The 27,998-nt window shown below is 39.7% G+C and overlaps 1 protein-coding gene across 1 annotated transcript in view; it reads right to left on the bottom strand.

Annotated features, from left to right (window-relative positions):
* Positions 1-27,998, bottom strand: part of LOC149547925 (aminoaldehyde dehydrogenase 2, peroxisomal-like) — a 231,743-nt gene that overhangs the window by 199,583 nt on the left and 4,162 nt on the right. The window contains exon 2 of the mRNA XM_089791969.1: positions 24,920-25,062. Within this exon, the coding sequence (XP_089648095.1) occupies positions 24,920-25,062 (143 nt within the window). The remainder of the gene's footprint in view (positions 1-24,919; positions 25,063-27,998) is intronic.

Here is a 27,998-nt window from a genome sequence, read left to right as displayed (position 1 = left end):
TCAAAAGTTTAAAACTTTAAAGTTTGAGTCTATCTATTCAATGTTTCCATTTTATTGAGAGTTGATGCTTTTCATTCTCTTATTTGGCTCATTTCATTATGTGCTAATAGTATCTTAAGTACTTAAATGATGATTGAAAATGATGCTATTTAGAATTTTCTATGATGATTTGATTAGATGTTGATTGCTATGCTCTATGATCATTGATGAATCATTATTTGATGAATGAAATTGATAATTTTAAACTATGTTGCTATGATGAATGTAGAATTGATGAATATATTTAAAAATTCAGATAAAATTCAGATATATATATAGCCGTCCCCTGCCGTCCCCTGTTTCGGCAAAAAAAAAAGGGTCCCGGAAACCCGTTTCCCCGTCCCCCTGTCCCCTCGTCCCGGAAACTTGGGGTAACATAGGAATTGTCGGAACTGAAGTAGTAGTCACTAGTGTAGCCATCAACTGTTGCGGAAAGCGAAGTGGGACTGCTGAAATTACTCCGCCTTCCCCATCATCTTCCTCCTCATCCTGCTCCCCCTCCATACCCTCGAAGTCATCATCGTCCTCACAAGAAGTGTCTTGATAGCCACTATCCGTGTTGCCCAATTCCTCCATCTCCTGCCATGCCCTCTTCTAGCCCACGCCCTTCTGTCCTGTAGATGAATCCAAGTGCTTCCATTGCATTACCAGAGGCTCGCCAAGTACCGCCAGACTTGGCTTAATTTCCAGCTGCTCATGGGGTATCGTCCTGGCCATAGCTTCCAGAAAGAGTCTGATGGCGTACTGCGGCATATAGAACGTTTTGTGCTGCAGGGTCATGAACTCATCCATGCGAGTGGCTAACAAAGAAGCCCAGTAGTACACCTTCCCGTTCATGATCCCGTTCATCATACTAACCAACGGAAAGGAAATGTTGGACACCTTGCTAGATCATGTAAACCTACTCTCTACCGCATCCAGCAGGCACTTCCAATGGCCCTCTCGAATATCAAACTTCCGCAACCCTCTTCCTTTCAAAGTGTCCATAAGGGTATCCATCTGATGCTATACCTCGTCGTTACACACCATTCGTATCAGCTGCAACTTCGTCTCCCTACTGATCTTTTTAGGCTCACTATCAATCTTTGCTCCACCTTGTGCCGCCCCTGGTATACCAAATACTCTCGTAAAATCGGCTGGCCGAAATGACACCACGATCTCATACCCCAGATACGGAATCAACACTTTCGAGAATGCCTATCATAAGCCTCAATCATGGGACGCAAGATGCCCTCAAAATCTCTAACATAGAAAAGTGGCATTTGGATAGCCCACTCCAACTGTGCCTTTCTGATGCTTGCTTTAACCAAGTGACTATCCAGATGTTCATCCCACCATTTCCGACAGTCCCATCCATTCAATCCTTCGAAAACTACAATTCGTGGCATTGTTTGCACTCTTGCCCTGTGCTTGCCCTTATCCTTTCCGCGCGGCCGTGCCTGAGACGGTCCTACCTACACATCTTGGTTCATGGCTGAATCCTATTCCAATTGCTTCCTCCAAGCCCTCTTACCGGCTGATTGCATACTATGCCTCTTGCTGAAAAGAAAGCCGTTAGGTCAATTACTTGTGTGTACGGCTGCAAAAATCCCTTCCAAATGTGTGTACGAATGTTGGCCTTTTTACTCCTATATGCCATACGGCTGCTCCTGCAGAATGAAGAAGAATCTAGAATGCCTAACTCCTCCCACGTTATTACTCACACTGCTAATTTTTGCACAACAGTTCACCTACACAGTCGCCAACACTTTCTAAATTGCCGTATGATGACTAGAGAGGGCTTTCTCAACGCACAGATACCCTTTCTTCCTTAGACATTATCAACTAATGGTCGCAGTCCCCAAAATAAAGGCCATACGGGTTCCTTAACTTGCCAGATTCAAGACGAATGCTTGATGCCGTACTAACCTTTTAATGTTTCCAAGTGGAAGCCGTACTGTGTCACTGCCTCAGGCCAGGTTTGACGCCTCCAGTATCCATATTTGGGAGCATAAAAAATATTTATGAGAATGCCTGAGAACGAATGCAATACCTTCAACGACTTGTATCCATCAGATGTCGTACGGTAAATGCTATTCCATTATGAAAACTGTCGTACGGTAATGACAGGGCTCAATATTCAATGCGTTCAAAGCACGAACTGCCTCTAGTAAATGCCTTCAATCATGAATGTTAAATGCCATAACCCTTCGATATCTCCTGACAGCAAGTCCGTACAGTGATAAGCTTGTAAAGTGATATGCCATCTTGGATTTGCATATTCAACTTGCCAATATGCCGTACGGGAATGCTATTGGAAAAGGCCGTATGGTAACTTTCATTACAAATGTCGTACGACGCCTGTTAAACATGTCGTACAGCAATTACATGAAATAAGATGGAGCCGTACAGTGAGTGACTGGGGCATCGTATGGTAACAAGTACTCTGAGTGTTCGTACGATGGCGAATGCAATTGACTGATAGAGAGGAAGTCGTACGGTATTAGCTTAAGCACTCAACACCAAGCCGTACAGTGGGAAATGCCATCAAGAGGGACCTATATGGTGATTTTCCTAAAGCACCGTACAGTGGTTACTTCCTTTCCCAACGCCGTACGGTCACTTGATCGTATGGTGCATTTTTTCAAAGCTCTTTTTTTTTCCTTTTTTTTTTTTAAAAACAATTATCTTAAATTCAACTATTCCTTCATGTGGATGGCAACGGCTTACCGAGCGCACAATAAATTTTTAACTTGCAACCGTTCACGGTATCTGAAACTTCCTGTCCATCCAACGTCCACAACTTGATCGCTCCATTGTCACCTACCTCCCGGATCTGATACGGCCCGAACCACTTAACTTTGAACTTGCCTGGTTTGATCTCATTCCAGCCGTCGTACTTCAATACCCATTGTCCGGGTTGAAACCTGTTCAGTTTCAAGTGCTTATCATGCCATGCCTTCCGCCTATTCTGCATTACCTCAGTTGCCCACTGCGCCAATAATCGCTTCTCTTCTAGCCTGTTCAATTTGTACATCCACTCCCTTAGGCTTTCCATGTCGCCCAACTTGTTTTCCAATGCTATCCGCAAGCTCGGTATCATGAACTCCACTGGTATTACGGCCTCCTGACCAAACATCAGTTGAAATGGCGTGTGCCTTGTTGTGACTTTATACGCCGTGTGGTAAGCCCAAAGGGTAGAGGGTAATTTTTTCTCCTAGTCCTCACCCTCAATTGCGCAAGATTTGTATATAATTGATACCAGGATTTTATTAGTAACCTCGGCCTGTCTGTTTGCTCTTGGGTAGTACAGGCTTGATAACGAATGATAAATCTTAAACTCCGTGGTGAGCAGGCGGATAACATGGTTTACAAAATGTCCTCCCCTATCACTTGTTAGCTGCAATAGAATCCCGTACCTAGTAATAATTTGCTCATAAATAAATTTTGTTGTGCTTACCGCCGAGTTATCTGGTAGCGCGCGTCCCTCCACCCATTTGGTCAGGTACTCCATTGCTACGATGATGTATCGACACCTTCTGGTTCTGCTTGCCTTCAGGGGTCCGATGAAGTCCAATCCCCATTGTTCAAAAAGTTCCTGAGCATGAGAGGGATTCAGAGGCATAAAATCTCTCTTCAAAGGTTTCCCGGCTCGCTGACATGTATCACAAGCAAAAACCCACTCCCTAGCATCTTTGTGTACTATCGGCCACTATAGTCCTGCCAAAAGTATCTTTTGTGTGGTTGTGTCTGGCCCCATGTGTCCTCCTGTCGGTCCTTCATGTGCTTCCTTCATTACCCTTGGGATCTCTTCCTCCAGGACGCATCGCCTTAGGATCTGATCGGGTCCCATTTTATATAACAGCACATTAATCAGCTGAAACGTTCGGCTCCGTATCACCAGCTTCTATTTTTCATTCGGTGGCATGGTACTCGGAAACTATCCCGTCGACAGGTACTCCCCAATGCTCGTGTACCACTTTGGCAGTACAGCAATCTAGAATAGTTGTGCATCAGGAAAATCATCATTGACACCGTCTGCCAGCTCTCCTATTTTGAGGCGTGACAAATGATCTGTGCTAACATGTTTCTTTCCCGGCCGTACGATGATCTTGAAGGTAAACTCCTGTAACAGAAGTAACCAGCAGCTGATCCTTCCTTGAATGACAGGTTTGTTGATCATATACAGTAGAGCCTGATGGTCGACATAGAAGACGAACGGTGTCACCAGCAAGTAATGACGAAATTTCTGTACAGCGTAGACCATCCCCAAAGCTTCCCGTTCAGTCGTACTGTAATTTTGTTCGGCTTTTGATAGCAATCAACTAGCAAAGTAGATCGGGTGATCCAGCCCGTGGGTACCTATTTGCACCAAGGTTGCTCCAATTGCATAGTTGGACGCATCGACATGTACATCAAACTCTTTGCTCCAATCTAGATACGCTAGGATAGGTGTCATAGCTAACCGCACTTTGAGCCCTTCAAATGCTTCATCATGTTCCTTCTGCCATCGAAACGATTCTCCTTTACACATTAACCTGTCCAACGGGTATGCTATCTTGGCAAAAATTTTGATGAAGCGTCTCTAATAGCCTATATGCCCGAGAAAAGATTTTACCTCTGATACATTGGTGGACAGCTGCATCTCCAATATGACTTTCACCTTATCCGGATTTGTCTTCAATCCCTCCTTACAAACTATGTTTTCGAGCAACCTTCCCTGTGGAACCATAAACCTGCACTTCTTCAAGTTTAGGGCTAGGCGCGCATGTCGACATCTCTCCATACACTGACCCAGAGCTGCCGAATGTTTGTCCTCGGCACTGAACACCGACCAATCATCCAAAAATGCCTTGAAGTTTCCGACAGACATCTTGTCGACGATGTGCAGTATGATCCACTAGAATGTAGCAGGCGCATTGCATAGGCTGAATGGCATCCGATTATAGGCGTACACCCCATCTTCTATGACAAATTTCGTCTTCAGTTTATCCTCCTCTACAATTGAAATTTGATTGTATCCGGAAAAACCATCCATAAATGAGTAGATCTCGTGTCCTACTACCTCCTCCAGGGTGTTGTCCATGAATGGAATCGAAAACGGATCCTTGATGGTGACTGCATTCAAGCATCTGAAATCGACGCATATTCAGATCTGAGCGGTATCCTTCTTTAGTGAGATTACTATCGGCGACACCCATTAGCTAGTCTACACCTTGAAGATAATGCCAGCCTCCAACATCCAGTTGATTTCCTCCGTAACCCGTGCCGAATAGTTCTTGTTCATCCTGTAGGGCCGCTTCCGTACAGGTACTGCTCCTTCAATCAACAGGATGCAGTGCACACACAACTCCGAGGGTACTACTTTCAGGTCCTTGTATGTCCATGCAAACACATCCTTATACTCCAAAAATATCTTAAAAGCTGTTGCCTTCAGTACTGGGTCCCAGTTCTCTCCGACCAGTATGTTTCGTGGTTCGGCTTCGTCTCCCAAATTTATGGTTTGTAGCGTGGCTTCATGATATTTGATAGGTTCCCCTTCAGTGAACTTATGAGCAGACGTTATATCCAATAGCGCATCTCCTTACTTTATCTCGATGAATTCACTTGGAAATTTTTCTGCGTTTCGTCCTTCCTCAATTGTCAAGACGTTGCAGCTCTGGAACAGCTCATAGTCCTCCATTTGCCATTGGTAAAGGCCACTTACCAAATCCAAGTCATCATCTGTTGATCCCCCTTCCAATCGCAAGACTCCCTCCTGATCTGGGTTCAGACGTTGCATGACTTCATCCTCTTCACCTTCGGAGTCCGATGACAGAGCTTCTTCCCCGACCATTTGAGTGTGTAGATCGATGACATACTTCCGCCCTTTGCTTTCAAGTGATAAAGTATTTTTCTTCCAATCATGCTTCGCCTTGGCTTGTATTAGCCACCCCTGGCCTAGAATAGCATCATATCCTTTTCGCTTCAGTGGGATCACAACGAAATCCAACAGGAACGGCTGTGTTCCAATCGTCACTAGTTGGGCTATCAGGATTCCCAATGGCTTGATTCTATGTTGGTCAGTTGTTAGCAGCTAGAAGGTGGGTGGCCATAATGTCGGCTGTCCCAACTTTTTCTAGGTATCCTCTAGTAGCACATTGACACTGGACCCTCCATCCATGATTGTGTCCGTCAGCACAATCCCAAGAATGCCCATTTCAACAACCGCCGGATAGCGTCCAGATGAAAGAGCTAACAACATCGGGTCTTCTGCACCTCCGCCACCTTGTTTCTCCTTTTCTTGCTCTGTTGGTTGTTTAACAATAGGAACTATATTTGTGATGTCGTATGGAGTTGAGGCATAGTGAGCAACATATCATTTATCCCGACTGGTACCTCGGCTTGCAATATTTGCTATATAATGTTCTATTCTGCGCAGTTCCGGACGAAGATACCAGGCGTGTCCTTCATGTGTGTCGTTTCTGCCTGCGTTGCTTTGTGGATCTCTGCCCGTGCTTCCTCCAGTCTCTTCTTTTCCTCCGTCGAATCAAGGTATAGCTTCACCTGCTTCTAAGTGATTGCCAGAACTTCTTCCTCATCTGTACCAATAGTAATCAAGTTTACTCCAGACTTCGGGCACTTAGCATCGTCATGATCGCCAGGTCCACACCATCGACATAGCAACTTCGCTGTGTTCGCCGTTGTGCACTCTCGGGCGAAGTGGCCCCACAAATTGCATGCACGGCATTGAACTATCGGCCGGCCATTCGCATCATGCTAGATTTGACTCCTCCCGCCATTATTGTTGTTGCCACTATTGTTATTGTTGTTTTAACCATGGCGATTATTTCTGTATCCTCCCGACGTGGCACCCTCCGTACTGTTGTTCCCGCTCCCTCCAAACGCGGACGCTTCCTATGTGAGGAACACTTGCTGCAGTGTCCTTGTTTTCAAGTTGAAAGGGTATTCCTTTATCGAATGTCCCATGATCTAGCAAATCTCACAAAATTGATCTTTCGAGCAGGATCCCTTTGTATGGCCTTCTTTCTTGCACTCGATGCACCATAGGTCATTGCCCTTAGTCTCCTTGTTCATGTTCTTGAACTCCATCGTTCGAATCATGTCCTTCTAGAGGGTGTGGACCTTCTTGCTACTGCCTTCGTCGTCACTGCTTTCTTCTCCTGAAGGTGTGTTGTCATCTGAATCCGATGAACTATTCTTCTTTTTCTTTTTGGTCTTCTGTTCACATTCTAGGTTCATTGCCCGGTTGTACGCTTCAGTGCGTGTTGATAGTGGCACGATCTTCATCTTCTTTCGCAGCTTTAGGTGAAGGCCTTCAATGAACCATCTTTTTTGTAGCCCATCAGCCTGCTTATTCTCCATCTTATTGATCGAGTCCTTTAACTTCCTAGCGAAGACTCGAACTATTTCATTTTTCCCCTGCTTAGTATTGAATATCTCTACCACAATTTCATTATTGTCACCCAAGAGTTGAAATTCTGCGATAAACTCATTTTTTAGTTATCCCAACTATTTAACTTTTGTGGATCGGTATCAGTAAACCAATCAATTGCCACCCCCTGTAGGGTTGCTAGAAATTGCCCTATCCATTCATTTGTATCCGTTATGCCATTGGCCCTCCAAATCGTTTCACAAGTTTTACAATGTCGAATGGGATCAACTGCTCCATCACCATCAAATTTAAGCAACTTCTCCTTTGGTCCCGCCATCCTGACACCAACGCTTGGTATCCCGACGCTGACGCTTGGTATCCTGACACTGATGCTTGGTATCCCAATAGCTGTGCTGCTTGGTGAAGAAGGGTTTCCGTTAAGCGAATCTGTCCTTTCTGGAAGTGTACCGCGGACAAAGAGTTCACTCTACACTCTTGCTCCTTTGGCACTCCGAGCCATGTGAGTTGATTCTCTACCATCTGGATTCTCTTCCCTCAGCAAACACCAATTCAAAAATTCCTCCCGTGCTTCTTCCACCAACTCCACCCGCTGTCGAGTCTCCTCCAACAATGCTTCCACAATTCTGTGTCTGTCAGCAGCAATCTTTTGGAACCTCTTTTTGCGTTCAGCTTGCTGTGCCAAAATTAGATTTCCTTGTGCTGTGTGTATTTCGTCCTTTTCCTTCAGCTTGTTCTTATTCTTGTTCGGCTGATTCGGCATTACTCATCATTCGCCTACCTTTCTAGGTCCATCGAGCAACGGCGCCAAATGTTTACCGTACTGGGTAAAGAAATTAATGCATACAGACAATGGATCAGAATAGCAGATAAGAATAGCAGAATTCATTATATTCACATACGCCAAGATATTACATTATGCTTATGATGCTGAGATGATTACAATGATCCCGAAGGGGGATATAAATACTATCTGAGGAAACTTCTCGAAGGTGTCCGTCGGCCACATACAACATGTCAGCTACAATAGTAGAACCATCCCGATACACACCCTGTGCCTGACGGCATACATCCCGATACACCAACTATATACATCCTAATACTAACGAGATACACCCTGATACACTAACGGGATGCATCCTGATACACTACCGGGATACATCCTGATACACTAACAGGATGCATCCTGATACACTATTTACTGTCGACAGAAGATAGATTGACCATTAAGGGAGGGTATTACGATATTAGATAGTTTCTATTTATTCTCGCTTCCGTCTTTTTCTAATGGTCAATCTTTTTGTAATGTTTCCATAAACTCCTCATGTTCATTATAGAAACATTCTCTTGTACCTTGTATATATAGATCATTCATGATCTGTGTTTAATAACACATTCATTATTTTACCATGATGTATTCCACATTTGAGCATCACATGATCACAAGTATTGCAAGCTCTCTAGTAAAGCTAAATGACAATATGAACTACAATCTCATGAATTGTTTTGCAGTGCTGCAAAGAGAATACGGTCCAGAATGTTCCTCCACCTGTTTTGAATAAAATCATCATGTTTGTTGGCTATAGTGAAAACTGTGATAGTCACTATCCTTTAAGATCATGCTCGTCATCAGAAACTCCAATTTCACCATTCTACTATGTTTAACAGGCTATGGCGACTGCGAAAGGATACAAAACTCATTTGTCAATCTCTGACCTATTGCTCATTCTAATTTCATCTAATAAAATTGAGTCTTATAAGAAACGTAGTCTACAGAGGCTCCAAGTGTTCTATTCACTTCAACAAATACATAACATCTAGTTTTTCAATGGCAACCCACCACAATACCTCAAATTGTTGCGCTTATGTTCTTTAGTGTTAAAGCAGTCTTTGTTTGAATACAATATGTTGGTCAATGTATGCTTAAACCCACATAAGGAGATGCATGAATGCTTTGTTGTTATTCAATAGACTAATTGCTTCTCATGTTTGGTAACAACTCGAGGTCACTGTTTACTATCTCTTTCTTGTTCCCAACTCCTTTCCCAAGACTTGCATTTATCTCTGGGAATATACAAGTATTTCTTTGTACTGAACAATTCTCTGATCACAAGATTTCTCCTCACAAAAGTAATTACTATTATTTCATTCTATGTGCAATATTGTTGTTGTGCTTAACAATGTTAGTCGAGTACACATGCTAGCAGTGGTGCCTTTATACGATGTTATAATTTAGCATAGGATACTTAGATCATAATCACCACTCCCATTATAATACCAATTTTACTCTGTGTACTCTTAATCGAGAAACTCGTGATTGCTCCCACCTAGACTTCAGTGGAATGGCAGGATATTTACAAGCTTGGTTTGAACAACTGTTGGTTTCCCAATTGGTGCGTGTTGTTGTTTTAAATATTTTAAGAGGTCAACATACACACCGATGCCCAAGGATGTGACTAGACACCAAGGAGGGAGTGACTAAATAATGTGCAGCGGTAAAAATAGCGGCGGGCATATAAGAGGGACTCATAAAGAGGCCACATGCACACACCTTTGAAATAATAACTAAGCAGAGCCAATTACTATTCGACTGAATTTAGGTCCTGTCAAGCATATAATTCATATTGCCTTACAATCAAACTACTCCCATGCTTTGTTATAGAAAATGAATCGTCTCCCTAAAATATAAATCGAACAGACACCTTGCAAAATGACTTAAGCACATTCTTTCTTCCCTGAAATATTTCACTATTTCTCCTGTTGAAATTTGTAGCTGTAATACAGATCTTCATCTCTGATTTTATGAGATAGAAATATTTTTTATATGACCATTATGGTCATATTGATCTAAAAGAGATATTTGTGATTATATTTAAGCTAAAATTATGCAAAAAGATGTGTCATACATGATGCGAAGAGGCATACATATAAAAATGTGAAGTGTTGAATATTTGGAAATTTGAATAGTCTTATATTAGGAACTTGAAGGGACCTCCGTGTGTAAAATGAAGAGTCAAATGCAATCTATTTATGTGATTTCTCAATGTATTGTAATCAATGGAGTGAAAGCCTTGTACCTTAAACATTTCTTCATAAATAAAAGTAATATTTTGCTGGTGTGGCTGGGTTTTTCCCTTTGAGTGGAAGGGTTTTCCCAAGATAAATGTATTGAGTCTTTTGTGTGTTGTTTATGCTCTTTTATTGTTGTTTATCTAATTTCTAGTAAAAACATTAACATGGTATCAAAGCCAGGTTTGATAACAGTAATAAAGGCTCTCGTTTAAAGCTAAATGTGATTGTTATTGATAGCTGTGAAAGAAATTCATACTTGTCTCTATTGATTCAGTTTCTCTCATATGTATTATTATGTTTCTCATTATGTTCTTCTGATAGCTATGTGAGAGCTCCTTCAATTATTTATAACATCTGTTGCGATTTCATATGTCAGCATGCTCTGTAATTGGAGGTCATTGTCGTGTTGTAAGAATGCAAATTTTGAATGTTAATTTCTACCATCTGTGATTGCTCTCATATATTTTTCTATGACTACTGCCTTATGGAATGTTTTGGCATACTCTCTCAACCATCACCGCATGGGTTAAAAAAATCGGCAGTGGATGTGCTGTTGAGAAAGAAGGCGATGTTTATTTTCTTTATTTTAGAAATGGTCAAATTAAGTGGTCGATTAATTGCTGTGATTGTTCACCTGCTTTCTTGTTTGTTCGTGTGGTATGTATTTCTTCTATTCATCGTCATTAAAGGTATATTGCAGAAGATATGACAAAGTGGCTCTCCTTTGATGATTTGGCATTGTTATGAATGACTCGGCACCATTTTATCTTGACAGATGGTTCAAGGGAATTATTTTTTAATAGTCTTCATTCCTGCTTCATGATATCAAATGAACGTGCAAAGATTTTTTTAGTGTGCCTGGTCCCAATTTTCATCACAGCAGTTCCAAGACGAAAACTACGGGAGTGTCAAGGGAAGCGCATACATTAATGTTGAAATTTGTACATCAGCTCTCTGTTTCAGTTCTTCATCTCTGCACATAGATCAGAATTTTATTTTCTCAGGCCTTCTTGGTTAATTCTAGTATTTGCTCTATTCCTTGACCTGCATTATTCTCGGGTTTCCCAAGATGTTTACATGTATCATACTCTTATGCATCTGCCGCTCTCATGATAAATTCTGTGGTAGCCTCCGTCTTTCTTTTCCACATCATGTATCATGTTGGAAAAGTGCAGTTTCTTATTGGTACTGTTCTTCTCACACATCATCAGATTTGCGGGGCTGCCATCTCACATTTGTCATGTAGACATTTTATTCTTCATGTTCAGGTTGCAATATATAATTCCAGCAATAATGAGGGTATTCGTTCTTCAACGCTGTTATGGAAGGGTAATCTTCCTTTTCTTTATCGAGCTGTTATGAAAAAGTGAATTTTGGCAGTCATTTCCTTTTTATCGTGTCTTGTATTGAGCAGTTATCATCTTGATGGGATTTCGATTATGTCATAATCTCTTCTTCGTTCTTATGTTCGGATGAGATCAGTCGCGGCTTGAGTCTGCAGCAATATCATATCCGAGGTGTTACCTGGATATTACAATAGGAGTTGAGAATCGTGATTGAACTTTACAGTGATGGGGTTATATTACTATGTGCAGTGATCTATGTGAAGAGATAAGTATTTTATGTTATATTACTAGGAATAGTGATCATTATCTATTGCAGAAATTAAATTATCGTACGGAGTAATCATAATGATTCTGTTGATTTCATTTGTTGATATTTGGCATACTCTTGAAGAGACAAAGATAGTCTTGAATAAATAAGATTGTCTTGCTCCGTTAAGCATTTTCATGGACTGTGATTCAATATTATCAATTGATGTCTTGACTCTGAGAATGAAGTCTATTGTTGTTATTGATTGATCTCTAATTATTGTGACTAGTGTCGGTGAAAATTACAGGGTATATCTGGCTTCTTCCCTGAATCTGTCAGTAATCCATCTTTCAAATACCTATAGCACTTGATCTATTCTATTGTGGTTGATTAATGTCATGTCTCCAATTTTCGGTGGCAGTCTGATTAATTAATTTGATTAACTTGGTTGTCCAAAATAATGAATATTTTATGAGGACGACTAATTAATCATTTTAATTAAATAAATAAATGATATTAAGTTAATTACTTATAAAGTTATCAAATAAATAAATATTAAAAGATAACTTTATATTTAATTAATTTAATAAAGTGACTTGGATTATAAAATATTTTATAAAGTCACTTAGGAGATAAGATCAAAATTGTTCTAGAAGTCTCTGGAGAAGGTGGAGAGAAAAGAATAAATAGGCACCCCGGGGCTCCATTCGAATCAGGCAGTTTTTATCTCTTTTGCTTTCAGATTGTGATTCAATCACAGGTGCATTGTGGAACCTAGGGTTTCTGCAATTGTTACAGTTGGCCATTGAGAACGATAACTCTCAATAGGTACGCAATTTTGAGGATGTGAAATATCATCCGAATTATTGCAAATTGGAGGTGACATTCAGTCATTTCATCAGGACGATTATTTGCGGCTTAAAGCCAATTTGTGGTTCTGGTATCATTATTTTTCAAAGGATTTGATTCAGATCATCAGGTCAGGGGCAGAATTGAGGATTTATTGCAAATATCATTTATGGTGAAGCAATTATGAGCAATGATTGAGCAAGAGACATTCGCTGCACAACTATATCAGGGAACGAGCGTATTATTCTGATTTGAAGATAGTGTTCGATTGCTCAGGATTTTTCGGCTGACATTATGTGTTTTGTTGTATCTTCCGAGCCTGGTGACTTCCTTTCTCCTCATGCATTTCCGTCATTGTTTAAAGATTAGTGAATATCGCAGGACTAGGGAGATTGTGGGTGAATAACCTTCGCAGCAGCACTAATAACTAGTGCGACTTCAAGCCACCAGACCCGACAACATTTTCGCACATTGATTGGGTGTTTTTCCTAATCGACGGCAACTGTATTGCATAGATATCAAAGACTCGCGCGCTTTCAAGACGCCGCTCCAGTATTTGGGAATCCGACAGCAATCGACCGCTGCCTCAGAGATACAAACTCCTGTCTTCTTCTGCGGGTTCACACGGTTTTTTTTTTTCACCGTCGGCAGCATCAGTCCGAGTCTCGCTGTTACCCAGTCGGCATTACTCACTCATCCTCACAAGTTTGATCTCGCATAACACCCGACAGTACACGCGAGGAAGTCCAAGGAGCTGGGTAATCGTACAAGGATTAGTCTTATCACGGAGGTGTTTGGGGTTCTCATTTCAGCTACAAATCCCCTTGCGACCCGCGGGTCAAGCATTAATTCGCCGATTATATTGAGGAAAGAACGACTACAGAACCGGCCAGCATACAAACTGCAGAGCTCCAGAGTCGACCAGTAAAATGACACTCAGACGGGACAGAGGCTTGGCAATAAGTTAGCGGCATCAGTTTGGGATCAGGCAGATTCGATATTAAATCAACAGCCCTTCATAATAATTGACGGAGCCGGCAATCTCAGGTTTTTATTCCTATATAGTCCGGGTTCATTGTTTGATTATTAGATTATGAAACATTGATTCTTTCCTAAACATCATTGGCATTATTATCTATTGCTTTGGTGAATTATTTGAGATACTCCCCTTTGCATGACAAAATTCATAGTACATTGTCTTTCATAGTACAACTCCGACTACAAATTTGACATCAGTTCATCACTGGTTCTTAGCGACCGTGATTGCTAACTACCTGACGAAATGTTTAACTCTTGAAGTTTAAGTTGCAATAATCTGTCGAGGTCATTTCAGTGGTATCAGAGCGTGTTTGCAAATTATTTGACAAATTGCCACAGTACAATATCGGGATTTAGTGCCCTTTATAGTAAGGGTCATTTCAGTGGTATCAAAGCGGATTTCTTGCCATCCTGTGGGGTGAAAACCGAATTACATGAGTGATCGGCACTCTACGTCAACCAAGATGGACAAGTACAGCACAAAGTCTCCAAGGACACAATCTTGGACCATTAATAGACACAGTATGCAGAGTCGGAATTGTGGAAAGGAGGACTATTCAAACATTCAGGATGAGCTCAGGAAAATAAGGCATAACATGTCTGAACTGTTGGTTAAGCACCACCGTATGAATGACAGGCTGTCCGACCCAACTAAGGTGAATAAGTCAACTGGATTTCGATTCGGAAAATCTTCTCACAAAGCATTGACTGATACAATGAGAGATGTTACTAGGAACCTTAATGAGGAATTCGAGAAACAAGTGTGCAACCGGTCAGAGGCTTCAGTTTGGTCACAGGAAGAAGTGGTGAAGGATATTACGCTGATGGATAGTAACTGTCAACTTGATACTTCAATTGAGACAGTTGAATACGAGTTTCCCAAGGGTGATGTCTCAGGTACTCAGGGTAGTTTGGTTCCGACAAGCAATGATTACAGTGGAGTGAGTTCAGATGATGATAAGAATGTTGATGGTGAGATACCTGGTAGAGTTGAGCAGCCATTGAGCATTCATGATTTTGCTGACAGAGAGTACCAGGCTCAGTTAGACGCTTTGTCACATGAGGTTGAGACTGGTAGTACTTCACATGATTTGTCCAGCCAGCTGAAGGTAAGCAAAGATAGTATTGTGGCTTCTTTATCTCATCATGACAGGATGCGGGAGATGTTAGAAGAGCACATCCAAATGATTCAGTTACAAGGAAGACATAAGGGAGTTCAGGAAAAATCTTCTTGCTTTGACTTACAGGCAATTAGTGAAGGAATGGGAACAATGAAGTTGAGTTATCTACATCTTTTATCAGATCGGGACCATCTTCTTAGACTTGTCAGAGACTACTCAGATGCCTTGAGAAGGAAGGAGGAAATTGACAAGGTTTCTCGCGAGCTTGAGGACACTCGAGCAACTTTGGCTTTACAGGACTGGGAGAGACATGAGAATGAGCATGGCATGGAGCTAAGCTTAGTTTCATCTGGCACGTCTGACACTCAGCTTTCTACATTTGATGGGTCATATGTGGTTGCTGATAATGTTGCGCATTCATCTAGCATTCACATCCAGGATACAAGGACAAGGTTAGACAGGTTTGTAGAGCCAGTTGGTCACATTACTCAGGTAAGGAGTTTGCTTGAGTTACCAGCTGTCCCTTGTTCACAGATATGGACTCGAGAATGTTTTAGCAGCATTTGGGATTTAGTTAACTGGAGATCTTTAACACTTAATAGTAGCAATGTTTGTTTGAGTGCTATCATGGATTTGATTAGCAGAATACACGGTGTTGTCTTTCCTTGTGCCAGCAGCTTGTCCGATGTTGGTATTGGTTTTTATACACCGGTATTGGGCTTGGTTCATATATGTAGACGACCATTCTTGCTGAAAGGTGTTGAAGATTTTTCATATTTGACAATGTGTACAGATGAGTCCCAGGATCGTTTTGGCCTTGATGATATCCAGGAGGATGAAGTGGACAGTTTTGAAGATTTAGCTTCCTTGACAAATTCTTTGGGTACAGAGGCGTTAGACAGCAGTACTACAGATTTTGACACTCTGGATGTGGATATGAGTTTTGGAGAGGATTCGCAAGATATGGATGACAATATTCTAGAAACCAGTAACTTTGAAGATACTCCTTTAGACAATGTGACAGAGAAGGTTTGTGGAAGACAGTTTAGCCAGAGCCATCATGTGACTAGCCAGTTGAAAGTTAGTGAGCGAGACATTGCTATCGCTTGTGAGCATTTTGATACTGCTCGTCAGTTGTTGGCCGTTACTGGTTGGGGTACTTCTATGACAAATGAGTCCAGCAGTGGTTACCTCTCTTTGGCAGAGATTCATGCCTTGCGTGAAGCTGTTTGGATTTTGAAGCAGGATTATTTACGATTGGTAGCCGACCGTGATCACTTGGTTGAGTGGGGGAGTACAACCTATGAGGCACTCTTGGATCGTGAAGAGGAGGTGAGTGAGCTTTCCCAGGAGCTCATAGCGACTACTGAGGCTTTAGAGGACACACGGCAGGATCTACAAAAGTCGCAGTTTCAATTGAAGGAGGTGACCGTGGAGTTGGAGCATTTGCGGTCAAACCCAGCCCCAGACCCAGTTCATTTATCTATTGAGGTAGATGGTGGTAAGTACACTCCTACAGTTGCTATTGAGGAGCTTATTGTTGGAACTGACACACATGTTCAGGATTTAGAAGTAGCTGGTCCTAATGAGTTTGGGATACCAGTAGAGTCAAGTCTCCAGATTGATTCTTCTCTGATAAATGACAGTGTGGTACAGTTGGGTATGCCACCTTCACAGGAGGATCAGTTGTGGTGTGCAGGGAAGTATATTGATGCTTCCTCGTATAATTTTTACTGCACTGAACCGTTCATGGAGTATTTGCTGGATAGTGCGTGTGTTCATTTGGACTCGCATAAGGTGACAGAAGGTGTTCTCATCCAAGATACTAGTGTTATTTGCAGATTGGTTGAGAAGATTATAGGGGTCCTTTCTACTATGCTACCTCACAGGGATCTCGAGGAGCGGTTTGTTGAGCAGAGTGCACAGGGACCTATCCGACCTACAGTCACTCGGAGTCAGAGATTGGAGCCATATGTTGATTACCAGTTCAGTGATGATGAGCTAGCAGCAGAATTTGGAGGTTCTTACCAGCATTATACGGTAGGGTACGCTCATCATTTTTCTTTTGACACAGAGATAGAAGATTTTATTTCACGCAAATGTAGATTGGCTCCAGTTTCTTACCATCCATTAGGGGATAGATTGGCACCATCTTTTGAAAATAAAATTGGTAGTAGCAAGTTACTCAGCCTGCAGCATCGACACACCCGGAGCAGTTTTTCAGAGATTGGATTTGCTTGCAGTGATTCAGGTACCTATGGCTGTTGTTATATCTACAGTGCAGTTGGGTGCAGGTGTCATTTTGACAGGGGCTTGAGTTTTGATAGAGTTGATGTTTCAGTTGGCTTGAGTTCCGCAGAATGTTTTCTTCTACCAACATCTACAGTTGGTTTTCAGATGATTTCATCAGAGTTGTCAAGTCGTTTGGTATTGAGTACAGTTTCTCAGTTGTTGATATTGATGATTTCTCCACGGGAGTATGGTGAGGATTGGGATGATACTCAGATTTACATTTGGGATCCAGGCAGACTGATTGGTTCATGGTTCAGCCATTGCTTGGGGACAAGCAATTTCAGGAAGGGCGGACTGTCATGTCCCCAATTTTCGGTGGCAGTCTGATTAATTAATTTGATTAACTTGGTTGTCCAAAATAATGAATATTTTATGAGGACGACTAATTAATCATTTTAATTAAATAAATAAATGATATTAAGTTAATTACTTATAAAGTTATCAAATAAATAAATATTAAAAGATAACTTTATATTTAATTAATTTAATAAAGTGACTTGGATTATAAAATATTTTATAAAGTCACTTAGGAGATAAGATCAAAATTGTTCTAGAAGTCTCTGGAGAAGGTGGAGAGAAAAGAATAAATAGGCACCCCGGGGCTCCATTCGAATCAGGCAGTTTTTATCTCTTTTGCTTTCAGATTGTGATTCAATCACAGGTGCATTGTGGAACCTAGGGTTTCTGCAATTGTTACAGTTGGCCATTGAGAACGATAACTCTCAATAGGTACGCAATTTTGAGGATGTGAAATATCATCCGAATTATTGCAAATTGGAGGTGACATTCAGTCATTTCATCAGGACGATTATTTGCGGCTTAAGGCCAATTTGTGGTTCTGGTATCATTATTTTTCAAAGGATTTGATTCAGATCATCAGTTCAAGGGCAGAATTGAGGATTTATTGCAAATATCATTTATGGTGAAGCAATTATGAGCAATGATTGAGCAAGAGACATTCGCTGCACAACTATATCAGGGAACGAGCGTATTATTCTGATTTGAAGATAGTGTTCGATTGCTCAGGATTTTTCGGCTGACATTATGTGTTTTGTTGTATCTTCCGAGCCTGGTGACTTCCTTTCTCCTCATGCATTTCCGTCATTGTTTAAAGATTAGTGAATATCACAAGACTAGGGAGATTGTGGGTGAATAACCTTCGCAGCAGCACTAATAACTAGTGCGACTTCAAGCCACCAGACCCGACAACATTTTCGCACATTGATTGGGTGTTTTTCCTAATCGACGGCAACTGTATTGCATAGATATCAAAGACTCGCGCGCTTTCAAGACGCTGCTCCAGTATTTGGGAATCCGACAGCAATCGACCGCTGCCTCAGAGATACAAACTCCTGTCTTCTTCTGCAGGTTCACACGGTTTTTTTTTTCCACCGTCGGCAGCATCAGTCCGAGTCTCGCTGTTACCCAGTCGGCATTACTCACTCATCCTCGCAAGTTTGATCTCGCATAACACCCGACAGTACACACGAGGAAGTCCAAGGAGCTGGGTAATCGTACAAGGATTAGTCTTATCACGGAGGTGTTTGGGGTTCTCATATCAGCTACAAATCCCCTTGCGACCCGCGGGTCAAGCATTAATTCGCCGATTATATTGAGGAAAGAACGACTACAGAACCGGCCAGCATACAAACTGCAGAGCTCCAGAGTTGACCAGTAAAATGACACTCAGACGGGACAGAGGCTTGGCAGTAAGTTAGCAGCATCAGTTTGGGATCAGGCAGATTCGATATTAAATCAACAGCCCTTCATAATAATTGACGGAGCCGGCAATCTCAGGTTTTTATTCCTATATAGTCCGGGTTCATTGTTTGATTATTGGATTATGAAACATTGATTCTTTCCTAAACATCATTGGCATTATTATCTATTGCTTTGGTGAATTATTTGAGATACTCCCCTTTGCATGACAAAATTCATAGTACATTGTCTTTCATAGTACAACTCCGACTACAAATTTGACATCAGTTCATCACTGGTTCTTAGCGACCGTGATTGCTAACTACCTGACGAAATGTTTAACTCTTGAAGTTTAAGTTGCAATAATCTGTCGGGGTCATTTCAGTGGTATCAGAGCGTGTTTGCAAATTATTTGACGAATTGCCACAGTACAATATCGGGATTTAGTGCCCTTTATAGTAAGGGTCATTTCAATTAATGAGAAGCAACCTTGGTCGGGGTTTGTGTGACTGTTTGGAAATGGTTGGAGGTTCCGGCACACACAGAAGTTGCTAACTTGATTTTGCAGATCAATATATTTCTAATCATTGTTACAGAGATTAATCAGGCCTGTGGTGTTCCTTCAGAAGCTATACAGATATGTTGTAAATAAGTCAACAGGAGGTTTGTGAGGAAGATTAGATGATAAGTAGATAAGTATTATTGCTCTAATTTTCATGATGTTAGTATCATTTGTTTTATGCCATGAACATTGCATTGGCTGTAGAGGCACAAGACAAAATCTCTTGTGTGTATATATTAGTGTGCATGTTGAAGCATTTATGATCACCTCTTGGACATTGATTATAAATAACAATTACTTTTAGCATTGATATTTATGAGTTATTAATGTCTCCCATGGTGCAATGTTGCAAGTCTTGATACTAAATTGATGGCACGTTATTGAAAGGGAAATATCATATTTAGAGAGAGACTATTCAGCTTCAGAGAGAGGTTATGTGACAAAGGGAGATGTCCAACCCTTTACAAGTTTATGTAATAGTCAACCATCTTATTGTGGTGATTAAAGTTGTCCCTTCTGAGAGGGAGTCTCTGTTAAGAGAAAATCTCAGTTATTAAAGGTGTTCCTACTGAGAAGGAGTCTTTGTTAAGAGAAAATCTCAGTTATTAATGCATTCTTCTCTGGGAGAAGTTTGAGGTGAAAGCCCTCGTTCACCCTCTGCGAGTAGGTATGGTGGACCATCCTCTACGACTAGGCATGGTGGAAATGCGTTCTTCTCTGGGAGAAATCTGCGGTGGAAGTCCTTGTTCCACCCTCTGCGAGTAGGTATGGTGAACCACCCTCTGCGAGTAGGCATGGTGGAAATGTATCATTCTCTGAGAGAAGTTTTGAGCTAAAAGTATTTGTTCTACACTTTGCAAGTAGGCGTGGTAAAAGTCATGTGTGTGACTCCATTCTATGTGCTTATGAAGTAACTATAGTGGCTTATGTTATGTTGAGATAACATATGTTATGTGAATTTATCATCTTTGGTTGCAGCTGTGTGGGCATGCCTTACTAAAGATCTCTCTCTTGCTACGAGGGAGTGTTGAAGTTTGTAGCTGCGATAAAGATCTTCATCTCTGATTTTATGAGATACAAACAAATTTGCTATGACAGTTGTGGTCATCTTCATCTGAAAGAGATATTTTTTATTATATTTAATTTAAAATTATACAAAAAGGTGTGTCATACGTGATGCGAAGAGGCATATCTATGGAAATGTTAAGTGTTAAATATTTGGAAATTTGAATGGTCTTACATTTGGAACTTAAAGAGACCTTCAAATGTAAAATGAAGAGTCAAATGCAATCTACTTATGTGATTGCTCAGTGTATTGTAATCAATGAAGTGAAAGCCTTGTACTATAAACATTTCTTGATAAATAAAAGTAATATTTTTCTGGTGTGGCTGGGTTTTTCGCTTCAAGTGGAAGGGTTTTCCCAAGATAAATGTATTAAGTCTTCTGTGTGTTGTTTAAGCTCTTTTAATTTTGTTTATCTAATTTCTAGTCAAAACATTAACATCTTCAACATCAATGTAAATTATCTGAACCCTTGTCCAGTCATGTTAATTTTCTCAATATGTTTTGAGTAATCTAAACTTTCAAATGTAATTGGATCTTCCTTAGCAAGGCTCTAATACCATGATACTGTAGATTAAATTTCTATCAGATTTAGATAGCGAGTCTTTTAAATTTCAGGATTGAATTCACTAATCTCTGATTTGATATGTGCAGGTTTAAATCAGAAAATGAGGGTCTTGATCTTATGTCAAAAAGTAGGAGAAATACAATTGTAGTATTTACAAATACTGAAGATTACAAGTCTGATGTAATTCTGATTATGGTCGATCTGCTCTAGAAAACATTCATCAATTTCAATGCTTCTAGGTAGATCAATTCATGGTTATATATATGGTTTCAATGGACATGTCCTTGAATGGACATGTCTCCACACGGTGGAAACATGTCTATTCAGGACATGTCTTCCAAAATACAACTGTTCATTACAAATAAGAAACTCGATCATAATCAGGATTAGTTAAAAATGCATTCTTAACTAAAATATATATAAATTAAGATCACCTGACATGGAATATTAATCAGACTTAATCTGATTCAATATCATCTGCAATCAATGAAGATAGTGCATGAAATATTCATATATAATCTGTGCGAACAGATTAGCCAATATACTTGGATTCACAACTATGATCAGGTATATGGATGATGAACAGTTTTCCAATCTATGTGTATATGTCTGCGTGTGTGTGTGTGTGTGTGTACGCATTAATATCATTCATGTATCTGACCATAGCTGTCATACTTTAACACTATCTATGACCCAAGTATTTAGACTGGTGGTTACTTGGCTTGAAAGGGCTGAATAAAACAAAGTCTCTCTGAGTGCTTATTTGAGCTTACTCTATTAACTTCAGCAATAGAAGCTTGAGGTTTAGATCTGTCCAGGCACTTCATTGCAAGAAAACCAAATTTGTCACATCTAAAGCATTGTACTTTAGATAGGTCCCTCTTTCTCTAGAAATGAGCGCTTTCCACTTGTTTCTTTTCCTTTCTTCCTCTTGAAGTTATTTTTCTTTCCTTTCTTGTGTGCATGAGAGTTTAGAACTTCCATAACATCATTTTGATATTTCAAACCAATACCTCTAGTAATAAGTCTAAGACTCTTCTTGAATGCAATCAGTTTTCAAACAATCAAACTTAGGAAGTTTGGATCCAAGCACTTATTCCTTGTATGAAGGATTCCCAAGATGTAGAGAGTTCGTTGAGGGCCAGCATCGTTGATTCTTTGCTGTCAATCATATGACCAATGGTGTATAATTGGTCCCTTAACTCTGTTATTCTCATGAAGTATGATGTAGCAGTTTCGCCTTTGTTCATCTTGACATGCTGTAGTTGGTGTTTCAGGGCAAGAGCTCTACTAGTATTATTTATCTCATACATGTTATCTAGGAATGTAAACATGTCATATGCAGTATGTACTTTTGATATAGCTGGAACTATATGATATTTTACAGCATCTACTAAAAATTTCATAGCGTTGATATTATTTTTCATCCATTGATGTTTTTCGCTGTCTTCACTAAGAATAGAGGGTTCCTTTTCCACAAATGATTCTAACTTATGTTCTTTTAGGGCAAGAATTATTCTAAATTTCCAAGATACAAAGTTTGATGCTCCTTCAAGTCAATCTTCAAATATAACACTGTTCACCATTTTGTATATTTAGGAAATTTGATATATTCTAAAGGCCTTCTTAGATGATCTCTCTATAAATCTGATGTGGATCTTCTTTTAGACTGGCTCTGATACCCTGTTAAATTTTTTTCAGATTTAGATAGTAAGGAATTTTGATTGTTTGTTTCAATTATTATCTTGATATACAACGTCTAATGTTGCCACCAATATGGTATAGCAGAACTAGGATGAAGGATTAAAACTAATTTGAGTGTCTGATAATATTTTGTCACTTGAGGAAGTATGTAATGCTGCCGCTGAATCTTGTACTTGTACTTATTTAATTTTTGTACTTTCCAAGATTCATGCTGTTCAATATTTATATATTGTAAAAGGGACATGTCTCATGTCAGAGAGGTCCCTATGCGAATATAGTCCATGTAGGGACATGCCTCTGCATTAGGCATGTCTCACCCAGCTCATGGGTGACTTTTCATAACTTATACCAATTTGTTAGTGATAGCTGTTAAGCGATGCATATTAACTTATAATGCATGGAATACGTATGATCAACAACTAATATAATCGATATTGAATGTATCTAAGATAACGAACATGAATATGCAGATTTTATCAATTACACATAATCGATAATCAGAGATAATCTTACTCTATAAGTTGATAAATAATATCATATACACACATTATATATATATATATATGGTGTGTGTATAATTACATAAGTGTTATATAAATAATTATTAATAATGTATCATATCAACAATAATACTCAAAATATTTTGAGTAGGATAGAGATGGTTTATAATGAATTGCTTCAAGATTGAATTCGTCAATTTGACTAATCCAACTGATGTTACCAATCATTAACACCTTTAATGATTTTATGCTTGTAATCTGCCTTGACATCCAATCTCAGATATGTGCTTATTGATGCAGGAGCATCTTGGGGCTTGAGCAAACAGCATCGCTCAAAAACAAGAATAAATTGTGTTTGTTCTAACCTTGGTCTCCTTGGTGTAGATGAGTACTCCACATTCAAAATTGAAATTAAACTTACAATCTCTCAATTTGGTTTGTTCAACCTGGAGAGAATCTTGTATGGCAGACTCTCAACAACAGTCTCCTTGATTCTTGCTTTGACTATCTTGGAAGTTGGTGCCACTTATGGAGGAGTTTTATGACATGAGTTACAGAAATTACTCCTTGGTGGGTGCTCTAGATCCCCTTGGAGAATGGTGCCATATTAAGGGGGAGTTACACTTGGCATTCTCGATTCATGGAACTTCCAGTCTAGGAGCCATGTCTGGAATGAGTTATCGAAAGAAGAGAGAAGATTTGCATGAGGTTGGCTTCCATATCACCATCTTGCAGATTGAAGACGGTAAAAGGCATTTGGAGAATTCCTTTAATGGTGAGGAGCTCAAGGGTGATGTTCTGCATTATTGATCAAAGCTAGTCCCTAGCATAGGGTTTGAAGAATCCATATATATGTTTTCTTTGTTTCAAATTTCGTTTTATGTTATTTTTACGGGTTTTAAATAAGTTTTGTAAGGGGAAATGCTTTACAAATTTGTCCATAATACTTTGATGTGATTGTATTCTCTTATCAGAAGATCAACATTTCATCTATGTGTGGTGTTCACAATTTGTCAACCAAAAATCCATAAGATCAACAGTAATTGATATCCAGCTTGTTTCTGGGTTGAATCAGTATTTTACTATCTTAGCAACTCGAAAGGGTAATTATGGTTTTCCAAACCACCAAATAGGGATATTAAATTTCTCCAAAGATCCATAAAGAATTGAGTAGCAAATATCCTGTTTTGGTGCCCAGCTTGTTGCACCATTACCAAATCATGTAGTATACTGATGAACGATTACAATTTAAAAGGTGGACAACTACGTCCACTGTATCAATATGGCATACCAAAATAAAACCACATTCATTTTAACTAAAAATTATGCCAAAATGTCTAAGAAAGGGGACAAAATATTTTGCTCCAACGTAAAACCCAAATAAAGGAGCAATAGGTACCCATAAGTTACCAATGATTAATCTTTTTAGGAAAAAGAATCAGAATTACCTTTGCAGCTATAGCACGCAGATATTTTGCACGGAATGCTCCTGATGTCCGAGCCCAATACTTTCCTCTGTTTTTTGTAAAAGCGGTGCGTGCAGCCTTAACTGCAATTTCAACATCCTCTACAGTTGCAGATGGTATTTCACCTGGAAAGGAAAAATAGAAATGACTTAAAATGAAGCATGAGAAACAATTATTACACACTGGCCATTCTACTTTCCCAAAAAAATGGTGTACCTCAGTAACCTTGCCCCTCAACCCCGCTGGGAGCAGATGCTCCCAGACCAACACTCTGATTTTAAAAAACAAAAACAAAAAAATGATTTCTACTGCATTAGAAATACAATATTTTTTCCTGAAATTTTCCCAGTTACGTCCAGAGAGATTGAATTGCATTTATACTTTTGGGTCACAAACCAAGCAATGCTACTATGACATAAAGCAGTTCAATTTATCTTTAAAATTATGATTTGAAAATTGACATGGTATTATTATTTCAGCTTTGTTCACAATTCTCTCTTTAATTTTGTACATTTTCAGCAAATTATGGTCCTGACAACTCACAGACATCATCCCACTGCCATAGCCAAAATCTAGGAAATATTTTGCTGTTCCCAAAACCATTTTCCTGCATCCCCTCCTGAGAACTCCAGGAAACCCCGAAATTTTGAAAAATTATAAAGAAAAATCCAAATGTAATGTCCTCCAAATCACTCATGCATTCTAAATAAATTCACGGTACGATGCTTTTCCATGAGAACCATGCATGTGCCTGGAAAAGATATTCAGACTTCAAAAAATTAAAAGCAAGTTCACATGTTTGTGGTACCAGCTCATCTATTCGGAAAATGGCAGGTTACTATTGAGAAGGTTTCTCATATTGTACTCCATGTATATGCATTAAAGATGCAAGCCTCAAATGGAAAACAAAAGAACAACACATCGAGAAGAAAACAAATGGCAAGCTTAGTTTGATGAAAATTAGATATTTTACTAATCACCACCATTTTATATTGGAATGTATTTTCATTATCATGGAATATATTTATAATCTGAAAAAGAAAATGGAGAAACCTTCCATTTTCAAAATATGATATGGGATACCAATGTATTTCATGTAATGCATGAAATTTTGAAAATATAATTGACAATATTTTCAGGATGGTATTGAAGTAGCTCACAAGGCTTCAGAGATATACAATGAGGAGTGGTTGTTCAAACATAGTGCATTATTCAGGAAGTTCTTACATTCCATAGATTCCAAATCTCTCATGATGATCACAAAGTGGCAATTCACAGGTGCTCCACAGATATACTTTATTGTTCTGCCTGGGCTCCCATTTTTCCTAGTCAATCAATATGTTGCACGATCCTATTGAAGTAGGCTGAAGTAGTTGCCTCCTGCCATGTATATAAAGAAATAAAGGTTTTCATTGAGTCTTTTTTGGTTCAATTTTTGTATGTATCTCATTTTTTCATGCCATTTTTGACTTGTGTCAAGTCTCTCTCTCTCTTCTTGTCTGTATTGAGCTATTTCTGACTTTGTGGCCCAATGGATAAGATACCGTTCTTGCTAAAGATTCTAGGTCCCATCACATTGTCTACAATCCTTGCCCCAAGTCAAAGCCAATTGTTGGCCTCATTTTGAACCTTGGCAATTTTAAACTTTTCATGCATGGGAATTAACATCTGTCATCAAGTCGTCATCCCACATTATTTGTTGACAGCAAATTGTATGTTAAGCTCCTTTGTGATGTCAGCTTGTGTAAATCAAAAAATGTTAAATGCTTGTATCATTTTTCCTCAACCACAAATGTTCCTAATCATTCTCAAAGGTCAAGCCACATGACAATATTGGTGTCATCAATTGATATTCATACTAGCAAGTTATTTCCAATTCCCAGAATACGGGCGAGTTACAACTGAAGAAAATTTACACTTGCAAAAGCTTCCAAAGTGTGAAGATTTTCTGAAATTCCATAATGCATGGTGTTGAAAATGGCAAACAAATTCTAATTTACAAAATATAGTTCAGAATTGAAAGTTGTTAGAAATTCCTCGGTCCCAAAATGGATGTTGAAAATGTAAGCCACTAAACTTTACTTTTCTGAAGTAGCAACTTACAGTTAACAAAAATTTCCCGACCCTAAAATAGTGCAAACTGTGAAGTTAAGCTCCAACCCCAAAATTGTCAAAAATTGATGTGACATGGTCGGTTGCCCCTGGAGCCAAATGCCCACCTACCCGCCAACCCTCATTAACTCGGTAAGTGAGTTTGAATTCGAAAAGAGAGGGAAATGTTTTTGAAGCTAGACAAAAGGAATGAATCTCATTCATTCAGTAAGTGGGTAAGGAGAGCAAACAAAGGAGAAGAGTAGAGCAGAGAAGGAAGAAGATCAGCAGATCAGATCAAAGGAATATTTAGAGATCAGAGGACAGAAGGAAGGTTCACTTTCGGTGTTTGCAATAGCATGTGTTGAATCTCTGTCATTTTGTAAGTTCATTTTATTTTTGTCCTGTGAAGCAGTGATTGTTCAAGGCATTATTGTATGCAGCCATTTGTGCTATAAGTTTATGATTGAGTTTTATCAGTTGAAGTATTTTATAGTTTTTTGGTTGAAGCCGAATGCTCCCAAATTTTGTAATAGTTCAACCTAGTTAAATAGAAAGCAAGCAGGCAGGCATACTTGGCTTTTTGTTGTCTCCCTTCTATTCGCTATTGCATGCTCAGTATTTGAGAAGTTCATACTTGCAAGTTTTGTTGTTATCCTCTCTGTATTTAATAGCGGAAATGTTCAAACTATAAGTCTGTTAAATAGATCACTCGGTTCACTCCTTAACCGAGCTCTTCCTCTTTCGTTCCTACCGAGTTCACTTGATGTCTTTGTCGACCGAGTTCACTCAGTCTAGGTGTTGGTTGTGTGTAGAGCTTGCCGAGCTCCACCTCCTTTTGGAGACCGAGCTCACTCGGCAACCATTGTGCCATGCTCCACCTTCCCTTTGGTGACCAAGCTCACTCGGCATTCTCTTGTGCCGAATTGCCCTTTGCTACTGAGCTCACTCGGCTTCTTTGTGTGTTGAG

Source organism: Cupressus sempervirens, chromosome 7 (assembly GCF_028749045.1).
Source record: "Cupressus sempervirens isolate cs-2001-9-10 chromosome 7, ASM2874904v1, whole genome shotgun sequence".
NCBI lineage: Eukaryota > Viridiplantae > Streptophyta > Pinopsida > Cupressales > Cupressaceae > Cupressus > Cupressus sempervirens.
This window is presented reverse-complemented; position numbering and strand designations above follow the sequence as displayed.